Raw genomic sequence first — 12,948 nt, forward strand, 5'->3', positions numbered from 1 at the left:
TTGGGCTCCATCGGCTCCCTGGGAGCCACTTTTTGCTACCCCAAACTCCACACCATCAGATTTATTTCTGTCAGGAGATGTAAAATAACTTAAAAGCAGAAGCTATTGAGTCAATGGAGCACCTTCCAATTGGATGAGTTTCTGGTAGGGTCAGGGTCTCCCCTCTCCCCCCTCCTCCATCTCAGTTTGGAGCTTGGAAGGATCCCAATGGAGGAACCTAAAGCTTTGTTTGTAGAGAGAGCTTCTGTAGCTTGGTACTCACTGGTACTAAATCTCCAGCTACTGCAGGCATAGGTGACTATATGAAAAGTGAGTCATATTCTCTGTAATTCCAGCTCTCCAGGTCCTACAGAATGACCCAAGTCCCATTGTCCAGCTGGTGGCAACTCAGGTCCTAAGAGACATCTGACCTGGATGAGTGCTCGGGGAATGAAGCACAGACAAATAGAAGAAAGAGCTCCTGCTTCTGTTTCCAGCTTGCACATCATATACTTGGGTGGGAAGCTAGACTGAACGCTATATCTGCTAGCTGTCTATGGGGTAGGGGAGTAGTATAAGGGCCCTACCATCAATCAAACATTAGCCCCGCCCCCTGACCCTGGAAGTCCCCCCCCCCCCGACTCCCCGGAAGTCCCTTCTCCCTTGTCACTGGCAGTCCCGCCCCTGGAGGGTAGTACATCCGGGTCGAGAGGGACAGGTGACCGGAAGTAAAAAAGGATGTCATGTGACCCCGGTTAGGCCCGTCCCCTGTCACCGGAAGTCCCGCCCTTGGGGGTAATACATCCGGGGTAAAGAGGGGCAGGTGACCGGAAGTAAGGGGTGTCATGTGACCCCTCTAAGGGCTTGCCCCTCCTCCCTCTACCAATCAGGAAGGGCTTTCCCCGTAGGAACGCCCCGCGAACCGCTTTGACCAATCGGGGGGCAGTTCCGGGAACGGATGACCCGCCCAGAAGTGGGTCGTGTGACCCCTCTAAGAACTCAACCCGCCTCCCTCCACCAATCAGGAGGAGTTTTTTCCCTGTAGGACCGCCTCGTGAACTGCTTTGACCAATCGGGGGGCAGTTCCGGGAACGGATGACCCGCCCAGAAGTGGGTCGTGTGACCCCTCTAAGAACTCACCCTGCCTCCCTCTACCAATCAGGAGGGTTTTTTTCCCTGTAGGACCGCCCCACAAATCGCTTTGACCATTCGGGGGGTGCAGTTCTGGGACCCGTTGACCAGACCGGAAGCTGGTCGTGTGACCCCTCTAAGAGCTTCCCGTGACACCCTCTGTCAATCAGAGCATAGCACTTCCCCATAAGTTCTAGCGCCACACAAAAGAGGCCATCTTGTTCCAAGATACAGCTAGGACACCGCAGCGGCACGCCCACGCTGTCTGAGCACGTTCCGCTCAAGCAGAGGCGGCAACAATACCTGCAAGAGTGGTCATGACTGTACACTGTGTGGCAAAACTCACAATAATTTTTCGCTCCGAACAACTTTTTCACATCCAGAACCCCATAGTAATGCTCATCTCCGCCAAGCGCCGCGCGCCCGGGGCCGGCGCTCCCCCCGCAAGCGCCACGCGCCCGGGGCCGGGGCCGGCGCTCCCCCCGCCAAGCGCCGCGCGCCCGAGGCCGGCACTCCCCCTGCCAAGCGCCGCGCGCCCAGGGCCGGCGCGCCCCCCCGTGCAAGCGCCACGCGCTATGTGCCCAGGGCCAGGTCAGCCCCGAGCACCTGGCGGGTGCATGCAAATGCCCCTGCGGGCGCCATAGCGCCCGTGGGCACCGTGTTGGGGACCACGGACCTACGGCAATAACAGTATTTAATAAGATTTCCAAACACAGTTCAGCACATAGGCCCTGGAGCTTGCAGTTTATACCCTCTGGAGTCCAAGTCAAACAGTCATGGTACCGCTGGGCTGGCGCATTTATGACACAACCCTCACAGTCCTCAAAAAGCTTTTCCCTAAGACAGTGACTAAGGACGGTATAAACACCAACGCGTACAATAGAGCGCATAACTTTTTTACGCTTATGATGTGGCACTGGCTCAACTAGGTCAATGCACAGCCACCTCCTGAATTCTTCATGGCCGTCATCCTAGGCGTTCTCTTCAATGCTTTGTATCGGTGTTGAGCAAAAACAAGGTGGGCCCGGTTCGTCTTCCTCGTCCGATGCAATGCTGTCCTGGGTCTGACGGTCAGCTAGAAAGGCATCGTCAAGCTGTCAAAAGATTGGCAGAAAGAAATAATGTAAGACGCTCTGGTCATTTTTTTTTTAAAGTTTACAAAATCCCGGATTCCTAACCCCATGATGCCCCAACTTCGATCTTTCATTTACCTATTTGGCTTCTTTTCCATGCGTCTTGTCCGACTCCTGGGAGCCATGGGCACCTTCTTCCTCCAGGCTATCTAGCTTGTCTGGCTGCATCGTGAGCGGTTGGGTTTCGGTGTCAGATATTGGTGTATCCATCAGCGGGTGGGTCAAAGGGCTCCCTTCAACTTCTCCTTCCTCCTCGGAACTGTCGCTGATGTAGCGCTTTCTTCTCGGCACCAAAACAAAGTTGGTGAAAGAAGCCATGTTTCCGCTCAGCGTTTGCACGCTCTCTGAAACACGCGCTCTTGGAACAAGATGGCCTCTTTTGTGTGGCGCTAGAACTTACGGGGAAGTGCTATGCTCTGATTGGCAAAGGGTGTCACGGGAAGCTCTTAGAGGGGTCACACGACCCGTCTTCGGTCTGGTCAACGGGTCCCGGAACTGCACTCCCCGGATTGGTCAAAGCGATTTGTGGGGTGGTCCTACAGGGAAAAAACCCCTCCTGATTGGTAGAGGGAGGCAGGGCGAGTTCTTAGAGGGGTCACACAACCCACTGCTGGGTGGGTCATCCGGTCCCAAAACTGCCCCCCGATTGGTCAAAGGGGTTCGCGGGGCGGTCCTACAGGGAAAAACCCCCTCCTGATTGGTGGAGGGAGGCGGGGCAAGTTCTTAGAGGGGTCACACAACCCACTGCGGGGCGGGTCATCCGGTCCCAGAACTGCCCCCCCCGCTTGGTTAAAGCGGTTCGCGGGGCGGTCCTACAGGGGAAAAACCCTTCCTGATTGGTTGAGGGAGGCGGGGCGAGTCCTTAGAGGGGTCACATGACACTCCTTACTTCCGGTCACCTGCCCCTCTTGACCCTGGATGTATTACCCCCAAAGGCAGGACTTCCGGTGACAGGGGACGGGCCTAACGGGGGTCACATGACACCCGGTCAGCTGTCCCTCTTGACCCGGATGTACTACCATCCAGTGGCCGGACTTCTGGTGACAGGGGAGAAGGGAATTCTGGCGGTCAGGGGGCGGGACTTCCGGGATCAGGGGGCAGGGCTAACGTTTGATTGATGGTAGGGCCCTTATACTACTTAGGGGATTCCACATGCCGGGGGAATTCACTAAGGGTGGCTTTAATTGGCATTTAAGCATCTAACTGTGGATTTTGGTGATTTCCTTTAGATATCCAGGGCCTTTAACTGTGCTTGTATTGTCCAGTCTCATAAGTTGCTGAGTGTCCTCAAACTCCCTCTGATGATATTGGGAGTTCAGAACACTCTGCCCTTCAAAGAAGGGACTCAGCAGATATCATTCGTCCTCCAAATTTAGAGGCTATGATCCTCCACCTCATAGAAAAAGTTTCCTGAATAGTTAGGTTTCTAGTCTCTCTCAGCACTTTACTCTTGCCCTCCTGGGTTCTGGGCCTATGAGGAGTCACCAGACAACAGTTAGCAAAGGAGGGTAAAAGGCTGAGGGGGTCTGGGATATCATTGTCTGTGGTTCTCAATGGGGAGAGAATCTTCCTGTGATGGCTGAATATGGGAAGGGGATCAGTGTTTTCCCCTGTTGAATTGACACTTTCTGATAATTCACTATATTAGGTAATAGGAGTTCCCCTAATCTTGTGGTGTTTCCTGTTTTGGAGATTGTTTTCCATTCCATATCCAGCAGCTTAATCCCAACCCATATTATTATATTTATTAAGGGGCATTGTACAAATGCTGATGACTCTTTAAGTTTATTTCTCAGGTGCTGGCCATGCTGTGTCTCACAAACAGTCACCTGTAAATAACCCTCCCCTGTAAATAATATAGTGTTTGTATTTACTGTGCACATGTTTCCAATTAAACTCTTTGAAGTATCTGTTTCAATTACTCAGGGGCCTGATTTCTTCTTTCAGAGTATGTCTACACTACAGCATTATTTCAAAATATCTTATTTCGAAATAGCGCGTCTACACACAAAATGCATTTTGAAATAGCGTTTTGCTATTTCGAAATAGCGCGTCCACACTGAGTGGATGGTGAATCGCATTTAAGGCCGGACAGAATCAGGTCCGGCAGGGCATCAGGTCAGGAGTTACTTTGTGTGGCTGCTGCCTGAGGCTGTCTGAGGCCTGTGCTTAAAGGCACCCCCTTGGACAGCCAGTTCTCAGGTTTCCCTGCTTGCTTGCCTACCTCCATGAGGGACAGGAAACCATTTTGTCTCTGTGTGCTCTGGTTGCCTTCACTCGGGACATCACAGCACTCTGCAACGTGAAGCCAGAGCTGCCCCTGGGCACTCTGGTGCTTTTCGTGGACGCGTTGCTGCGGACCTGTTTGAACTTTCTGCAGGCTGCCATCTGAGAGGTCCATCAGGGGGCTGTCAGTATCCAGGAGGCTCTGCGGGAGAGCTTCCATCCTGAGGAGCCCTCAGAGCCTCTCTGGTCTGCCCCACTGGGGGCTTGTGCCTCATTCCTCCCTCACGTCCTTCCACTTACCTCTCCCTAAGCCCCCTTCCTGATGTCAAATAAAATACACGTATTTTCATGAACACAAACTATCTTTATTTAACAAAACCCCGGGGGAGAGGGGGGAGAATGAAACTCTGGTGAGACTGGGGAAAGGAGGCGGGAGAGAGGAGAAGAGAGGGGGGGGAGAGGGAAGGGGGAAAACTTGGGGGGAGGAAGCAAGGGGAAGAAAGGGGAGGGGAAGGTCAAGGCTCAGGGTTGGGGGGCTCTCCAGACCAACTTGATTTTCATGCAAACTTGCTCCTGGGTTCACATGTGGCCTTTAGTGCCACGCTGGCAGCTATCCTGCCATTGACGGCCGCATTCCTCTCTCTAGTGCAGAGATCATGGACATTGGGGGCAATCCCCCCAAACCTGAATAAGGTCCATGATCTCCACCCTGGACCAGGAAGGTGCCCGCCTTCTCCAGCCCCTGTCAGGCTCCTGGGAGCTGGCAGACTGCTCCTGGCGAGTGGTGGAGGGCTGGCTGCCAGTCTTTGCTGGCTCATGTTTGGGGGCCACTGGATCAGGGGTAGTGACTGCTGGCTCTGGCCTGGCAGGCTTGGAACTGGCACAGACACTGTGGCCAGAGCCAACCCCTAAAGGCTCCGGGGAGGGAGGAAGGAGAGGAGTGATCTTGGTTGAGGCTGGAGTGGCCACCAGGGCACCCTGGGAAGTGTCAAAGTCAGACAGGACTCACAGATTTGGCAGACTGCTCTGTTTATTTCAGCAAAGCTTTGCTAAAATGCATTCAGAAAATGTGAGTACCATACAAGGTTCAAACCCCTTGATTTTATACAGTCAAAAGGCCAAGTTAACAAGATCAAAGGGTGTGGCAAAACTTCACATTATTAGTGTGGTTAAGTATCTTCATTTCAATATCAAGCACACAGCAATCTCCTGGCTATATCTCCCTGATTATCTAGAATTGCTTTCTGTCTAACACCTAATGTTTCTCTTCCTGTTAAACTCAGGCCCAAATTGGCTAGCACCTTGATCTGCATACCTACAATCAACATTAACATACTTTTCTTCTTCTTCTTAAAAGACAAACAGAATTCCTTCAACTTATTCAATTATTACAGTACAATTCATCTTTCTCCTACAGTATAATTCTTTCTACTTTCACAATCCCTCCTTTTGGTCAAGCCTCGCCTATGACCAACAATTACTGGGTTCCTTGCATTAACCGTTCTTTGTCTTTTTGTTCATTAGTGATATTTAAAAGCATCAGATTAGCACTCTGGTGAGGGGACATGTCTGTGACATGTCTTGCACAGTTTTGGATACAACAGGAGATTAACTGAAAACATACAAAAATTATTAAGATTCCAAATAGGATAGTCAGGGCTTCCTGAAACAACCAGTTTCCTATGCCAGAGAAATTGGACAAGTTACTTAGCCATTTTCACAGGGAACTTGGCTCTTCGTTGGAAAGGTATGCAATCTTTTTTAAGTAGCTAGCGCGATCTATTCTATCATTGGTGTTGTCTGGTATATATACACAACATTCTTTGCCAATGAGAGCACAGGTCCCTCCTTTTGCTGCCAGCACTATATCCAATGCCTGACGGTTTTGGAGGACCACTTGTCTGATCGCTCCTGTTTCTTTGGCCAGGGCCCTTAAACTTTTTCCAGTTTCATTTTCCATGATTTTAACTACTGTTTGTAACCTCAGAAGCCTTTTTGCATGATGTATTACTCCCCCAAGTGGGTCAAAGGAACCACCAATAGCCTCTTCCCAAGTTAAAGGGCTTATGTGATTCACATACCATTGGGCATCCGACAAGTCCCTTCTTTTTCGCCTAAAATTACGGAGGCGTTCTCATGGGAAGGACTCTAACACTCGGAATTGTGGGAAGAGTTGGGCGGGATAACAGATACCTGACCAGTTAACTGGTAATGTGGTATAGGCCTTTGTTCCACAGACCCAATGATGCCCTATCAAAGCCGGGAAGGGTCGGTTGCACCCCTTTGCCATATAGGTGTCTACAAAGGAGGAGTAATATCCCCCGAAGGGCACACGGTGATTCTCCTTACGGGGAGTGGTGTTATTTGCATGGCATTAAAGATTGTACTGATGTTACAATATGCTGGAGACAACTGCTCCTCCCCAGATTCAGCCCCGTCCCATTACACACCAAACACCAGTGACCTTTTTTCTCCTCCACACTTATCCGTTTAGATACATTTATTCCCACAATTATTCCCACTGCTTCCCAAGTGTCATTACTGTTCCATGTCTTGTTAAACGGGTGAGGCCTGGGGAATTAAGTGGGATTGCCAAGACAGGAACCAGCTTGTGAGTGGGATGGAATGTGGCTGCAGACCCAGCAATTAGAGATATTAAGGGTCTGAGCGATCCATACTTGCTGGTGGATAAAAGAATTGTCATTGTCATTGTGGATTCCCCAGATCTTAAGACACCAGTGGCCGAGGAACAGGCCCCACCAGAGGCACATGTTGGAGGCAAGACCCTTTTGGTTCTGACAACCTCCACTGAGGGAACCGCAGTTACGGTTTTATGTCCACCAGGCAGCAGGCGCTAGGCTCACTACTGCTTCTTCTTGGGCCTTGCTTTTGGTCCTCATCTGCTTCAGGCAATCCTTACGCGAACGTAGGTTGTAAGGTATTGCAGGCTGTTCCTCTACGTCTTCTTCTGGAGTCAAAATTGACTCTGCATGGTCCTGAGGTGATGATTGGTCCGCTGGGGATGGTGCCTTCTTACACTGCGAAGCCTGTATCCATGCTGTGATGCCGGATAACTTAACAGCCATCTGGGCAGTGAACAGCACCTGATGCAGGCCCTTCCACCGGGGTTCCATGGCGTGTTTTCGTTGGTGGTGTCGTACGTAGACCCAATCACCTGTCTCGAGAGTGTGGCAGGCATCCGAGGTGGGTTCCGTCGGCCAGGCGGCTCGAACCTGTGAATGGAAGTGACTTACAGCTTGCATTAGTCCCTTGCAGTACTGAAGGAGTGTACTGTGAGTCAAGTTCAAGTCTGAGACTGGAGTAATGGTAGCCATTGTTCACATAAACAATTTCAAAAGGACTTAGTTTATGTCTTTGGGATGGTAGGGACAGTGCAGCAGGTGTGTGACATGTAACACACGATCCAGGTGCTGAACAAGTTGTTCAGTAAAACGTGTACCCCGGTCACTGGACAGAGTGGCAGGAGTTTCTTTGGCAGGCATAATATGATTTAACAAACATTTGGCAACAGACAGCGAATCAGCTTTGCGACAAGGAAAGACTTCAATCCAACCCGAAAATAAGCATACCATAACCCAAATAAATTCATATAGTTGACACACAGGCATTTGTACAAAATCAAGCTGCCAATGCAAGAACAGTGCTTGGGGCAGGCCCCAGAACCCTTGAGCTACCTTTACAGGTTTGCCAACATTGTAGCTTTGGCAAGTGGTACAGGCGGCACAGTGGTGAGCTGCAAAAGAGCTGAAATGGGGGGCCCACCATTCTGCCTTAGTTACAGCAGAGATCATACCCTCCTTTCCGACATGCGAAACGCCGTGTAGCAGGGCGGCCAGAGCTGGGTAGAGCGAAAAGGGGGCCACAAAGGCACCAATAAGGGGGAGCCAAAGGGAATCAGGGTGTAGAGAGCAACCCCGGGCGACCCAGGAGTCTTTTTCTGTTTCTGAGGCAGAGTCTTGGAGCAGGGTGACTTTAGAAAGGGACTGCGGTGGTACAGAAACAGAAAGGGAACCGAGAAACGCACCTGGGGAAGGTTCTATGGCAGCATTACCCTTAGCAACATCAGTATCTGCTGTGGAGTGACCAGGGCACTTAACAATAGCTAATGCAGATGGGAGTGCATACAGGAGAGCAGCAATGTAGGGGCCATTCTTGATAGGGGTACCAGCAGAGGTAAGGAAACCCCGAGCTTGCCAGAGGGTGCCAAAGTCATGTACAACCCCAAAAGCATATCGAGAATCAGTATAAATGCTGGCGGAGCGTCCCTCAGCCAGAAAGCAAGTGCGGGTTAGGGCAACTAGTTCAGCGACTTGTGCTGAGGTCACAGAAGGTAAAGGCGCAGCTTCTAGGGTTTCAGAGAGTGATACCACAGCGTATCCTGCGAGGAGACGACCTTGGCTATCTCTAAAGCAGGAACCGTCAGTGAATAACACAAGGTCGGAGTTAGAGAGAGGGACATCAGAAAGGTCGGGGCATGAGACGGTGACAGCAGAGACACTTGCAAGGCAGTCGTGGGGTTCACCGTCATTAGCCAGAGGAAGGAGAGTGGCAGGGTTCAACTGAGAACAGCACTTTATGGTGATATGCGAAGCCGAAAGCAGTAAAAGTGAGGCGGGCGGAGGAAAGGTGAGCTGTATTACATTGTAGCAGGAGAGTATCTATAGAGTGAGGGACCATGAGAGAAACAGGAGAGCGGAGGACAAGGGACTCAGACATTTCAATTAGGCGTGCCGCGGCAGCCACAGCACGCAGACAGGGGGGTAGACCTTGGGCAACAGGATCCAAGGTGGCAGAGAAATAAGCTACTGGACGATTTTTGCCACCATGCTCCTGAGTAAGAACCCCAAGTGCACAACCAGATTGCTCGTGGCAGAAAAGGGTAAAGGCTTACAGTAGTCAGGTAACCCTAAGGTGGGGGGGGGGGCAGTGAGAAGCACTAAAGAGTCAGTTTCTGAGGCAGATAATGAAGGGGAACAGAGGAGTAGATCATTTACACATTGGACCAATGTGGACCCAGAGGGGAAGACCAGGTTAACAAGGTCTTTGGCTAATGCTTGGGAAAAGTAAGACGGGCTTTCTGTGTACCCCTTGGGAAGCATACTGCTGCTCCTTGTAAGAAAAGGCAAAAAGATACTGGAACTTAGGGTGAACCGGGACAGAAAAGAAAGCAGAACACAAATCAACAACAGTAAAATGAGTTGCATCTGGCAGGATAGAAGCCAGATTGGTTGCTGGGTTAGGGATTACAGGAAAGGTGGGTACAACAATGCAGTTAATAGCTTGAAGATCCTGAACAAACCGCCATGATTTACCATCAGCTTTTCGAACTGGGAGGATAGGAGTGTTACAGGGGCTGGAATAGGGGACAATAATGCCTTGTTCCCACAGGGTGGATATGACCGGAGCTGAAACCTCTAAATCCCAAAAACCCGGTGCCACAACCCCTTCTCCGACCTTATCCCCATTCTTGGTACCCTCCCCGTTCCCAGTACTGTCTGCCCTGCCCTGAATAATGCTGTATTTGCAGAGCTATCAACTTTTGTGAGGACTGCTTCTCTTTCCTTTTAGAGTGCAGTGGCAATGCTCTGCCACTGCTTGCAATTTGTCCATGGTCTTGGCCTCCCATCCAACACTTATTTGCTTTAACATACTGCTAATAGCAGATAAGAGGCTATTAACAAACACATGCGCCAGGGTGCCCTGTCCATTTTTACCTGGTTGCTGTACCCCAAAAAACCCCCCAAAAAAACCAAACAAACAAAAAAAACCATCAGTCAGTCTGTGTGATAGTTGCCCGTTTTTTTTTTTTTTTTCTTTGTTGCTGTTTACGGGGTTATAAGTAGCTTACACAGTTGCAGGAGGTCTGCTTCAGAGGGTTCATAGGCATTGCACACTAGCAAAATTTCTCTGCAAATTTGGTAGGGTTTTCCTGGGGCTTTGGAAAACCTTTTAAAATCGAGTGGAGCTCCGTGTGGGCCAAGGGTTTATAGCTTCAAGTAGGACCGGTCTGAGTCTTCTTGGAGGACGGGGTAAAGGGAAGCGCTCGATCTGGTGGTGGGAGAGGAGGTTTCCAATAAAGCTTTTTCTTATAATTAGAATTTTTAAGGGAGGCGAGCTTCGATTCAGTTCATTTAAGATTTGCCTCGTCCCACCACTGCATGAAGCAATCTACCTCTCCTCTAGCCAATTTAGTTTTTGGGAAGGCCAAGTTTGTCTTTTAAGACGTCCACTTGGTCTTTGTTCCAAGATCCTAACAGTGGCCACTGAGTTTTGGGATCCCCCCAGAGTCAATCTAGATCATTTTTCCAGAAATTTACAGGAGTCCGGACCCTTTCTAAAATATATAAACTGAGCCAGGGTCCCTTTAGGGAACTATCCCTGCTTAGACGTCTAGTTACCCATACAGGAGGACTTCATACACCAATTACACAAGGAGGAAATTCGGGTTCGTCAGAGCGGTGCCCAGTGCAACACACAAAAGAAGCCCACAGGCTACTGCCTCAATCGCCCTTGCGTTCACTCCAAGGATTTTATCCAAGGTGCGGTGCGGCTGCGATTGTGCAGATTCCAGTCACACAGACCGCGGGGACAGGAGCCCCTTGGTCGGCCAGTCCCTGGACAGGGATGGCTCCCAGACTCACTCACACCACAGGGAAGACGGATAGACACAGAGACAAGACAGTCCTCAGTCCGGACAAAATAATTACCTGACCAGAGTCCTGATGTTAGATCCCGGGATCCCTACCAGAACAGAGCAGGAACCAACAGGTTCGATGGCGTAGACTTCGCTGTGGTTGTGCACCTTTCCGTTCTGGTGGAGGACCGCTCGGGCCAAATGCCCAGGTGCCGGCTACCACGGTCATCCTGCAAAACAGTCAGGGATCACACAGCCTCAGCGAAGACGGTTGCCATCTCAGTGGGACCTCCAAATTGTCAAAGTCAGACAGGACTCACAGATTTGGCAGACTGCTCTGTTTATTTCAGCAAAGCTTTGCTAAAATGCATGGAGAAAATGTGAGTGCCATACAAGGTTCAAACCCCTTGATTTTATACAGTCAAAAGGCCAAGTTAACAAGATCAAAGGGTGTGGCAAAACTTCACATTATTAGTGTGGTTAAGTATCTTCATTTCAATATTAAGCACACAGCAATCTCCTGGCTATATCTCCCTGATTATCTGGAATTGTTTCCTGTCTAACACTTAATGTTCCTTTTCCTGTTAAACTCAGGCCCAAATTGGCTAGCACCTTGATCTGCATACCTACAATCAACATTAACATACTTTTCTTCTTTCTCTTAAAAAGACAAACAGAATTCCTTCAACTTATTCAGTTATTACAGCACAATTCATCTTTTTCTTACAGTATAATTCTTTCTACTTTCACACCTTTGACCACCAGGGTCTGAAGCCCCACAGACAGGGGCCACGGATGGGGAGGGGGAGAGGCAAAGGGGGCAGTTGTCTCGGGAGCTGATGATTTAAAAGGGTCCAGGCCTCTGGGTCACTGTATCGACTATTATGGCAGCCGCCACTGCCAGAGACCCGGGCAAATGAAATCAATCCTAGAGCTCTGTCTGGTGCAAGGTGGGTGGCGCTAAGGCCTGATTGGCCCTAGCCTTGCCCCTCCTACCTTTAGCTTTGCCCCTTTGAGGGGGTCTAGAGCCTTGCCCCTTTGAGGGGGTCTTGAGCCGACCCCCTCCCATACATTACCCAGGGCCCGACAACGTCTGTCACCAGCCCCGTTGACATGAATGTGCCCCAAATCCCTCAGACCCAGTACAGTCCCCCCCTCCTCCCCACCCCCCCGGATCCTTAATTCTTCTCTTGTCATCTGATTGCTTCAAGCATTGTTACAGGCTGGGGACCGACTGGCTAAGCAGCAGTTCAGCAGAAAAGGACCTGGGGATTCCAGTGGATGAGAAGCCGGAGATGAGTCAACAGGGTGGCCTTGTAGCCAAGAAGGCTAATGGCATATTAGGGGGCATTAGGAGGAGCATTGCCTGCAGATCCAGAGAAGTGATTATTCCCCTTTATTCGGCTCTGGTGAGGCCACATCTGGAGTATTGTGTCCAGTTCTGGGCCCCCAACTACAGGAAGGATGGGGACGCATTGGAGGGGGTCCAGGGGAGCTTGACCAAAATGATTCGGGGTCTGGAGCACATGACCTATGAGGAGAAACTGGGGGATTTGGGTTTGTTTAGTCTGCAGAAGCAAAGAGTGAGGGGGGATTTGATAGCAGCCTTCAACTTCCTGAAGGGAGGTTCCAAAGAGGATGGAGAGAGGCTGTTCTCAGTAGTGAGGGATGGCAGAACACGGAACAGTGGTCTCAGGTTACAGCGGGGGAGGTCTAGGTTGGACATTAGGAAAAACTATTTCCCTAGGAGGGTGGGGAAGCACTGGGCTGGGTTCCCTAGGGAGGTGGTGGAATCTCCATCCCTTAGAGGTTTTTAAGTCTCGG

The 12,948-nt window shown here is 50.5% G+C and overlaps 1 protein-coding gene across 1 annotated transcript in view; it reads left to right on the forward strand.

Annotated features, from left to right (window-relative positions):
• LOC149523304 (maestro heat-like repeat-containing protein family member 2A) overlaps positions 1-7,577 on the forward strand; it is a 54,674-nt gene extending 47,097 nt beyond the window's left edge. The window contains exon 5 of the mRNA XM_089770420.1: positions 7,552-7,577. Within this exon, the coding sequence (XP_089626546.1) occupies positions 7,552-7,577 (26 nt within the window). The remainder of the gene's footprint in view (positions 1-7,551) is intronic.
• Positions 7,578-12,948: the final 5,371 nt, after the last annotated feature.

This window comes from Pelodiscus sinensis, chromosome 18 (genome assembly GCF_052426305.1).
Source record: "Pelodiscus sinensis isolate ZL-2025 chromosome 18, ASM5242630v1, whole genome shotgun sequence".
Classification (NCBI taxonomy): domain Eukaryota; kingdom Metazoa; phylum Chordata; order Testudines; family Trionychidae; genus Pelodiscus; species Pelodiscus sinensis.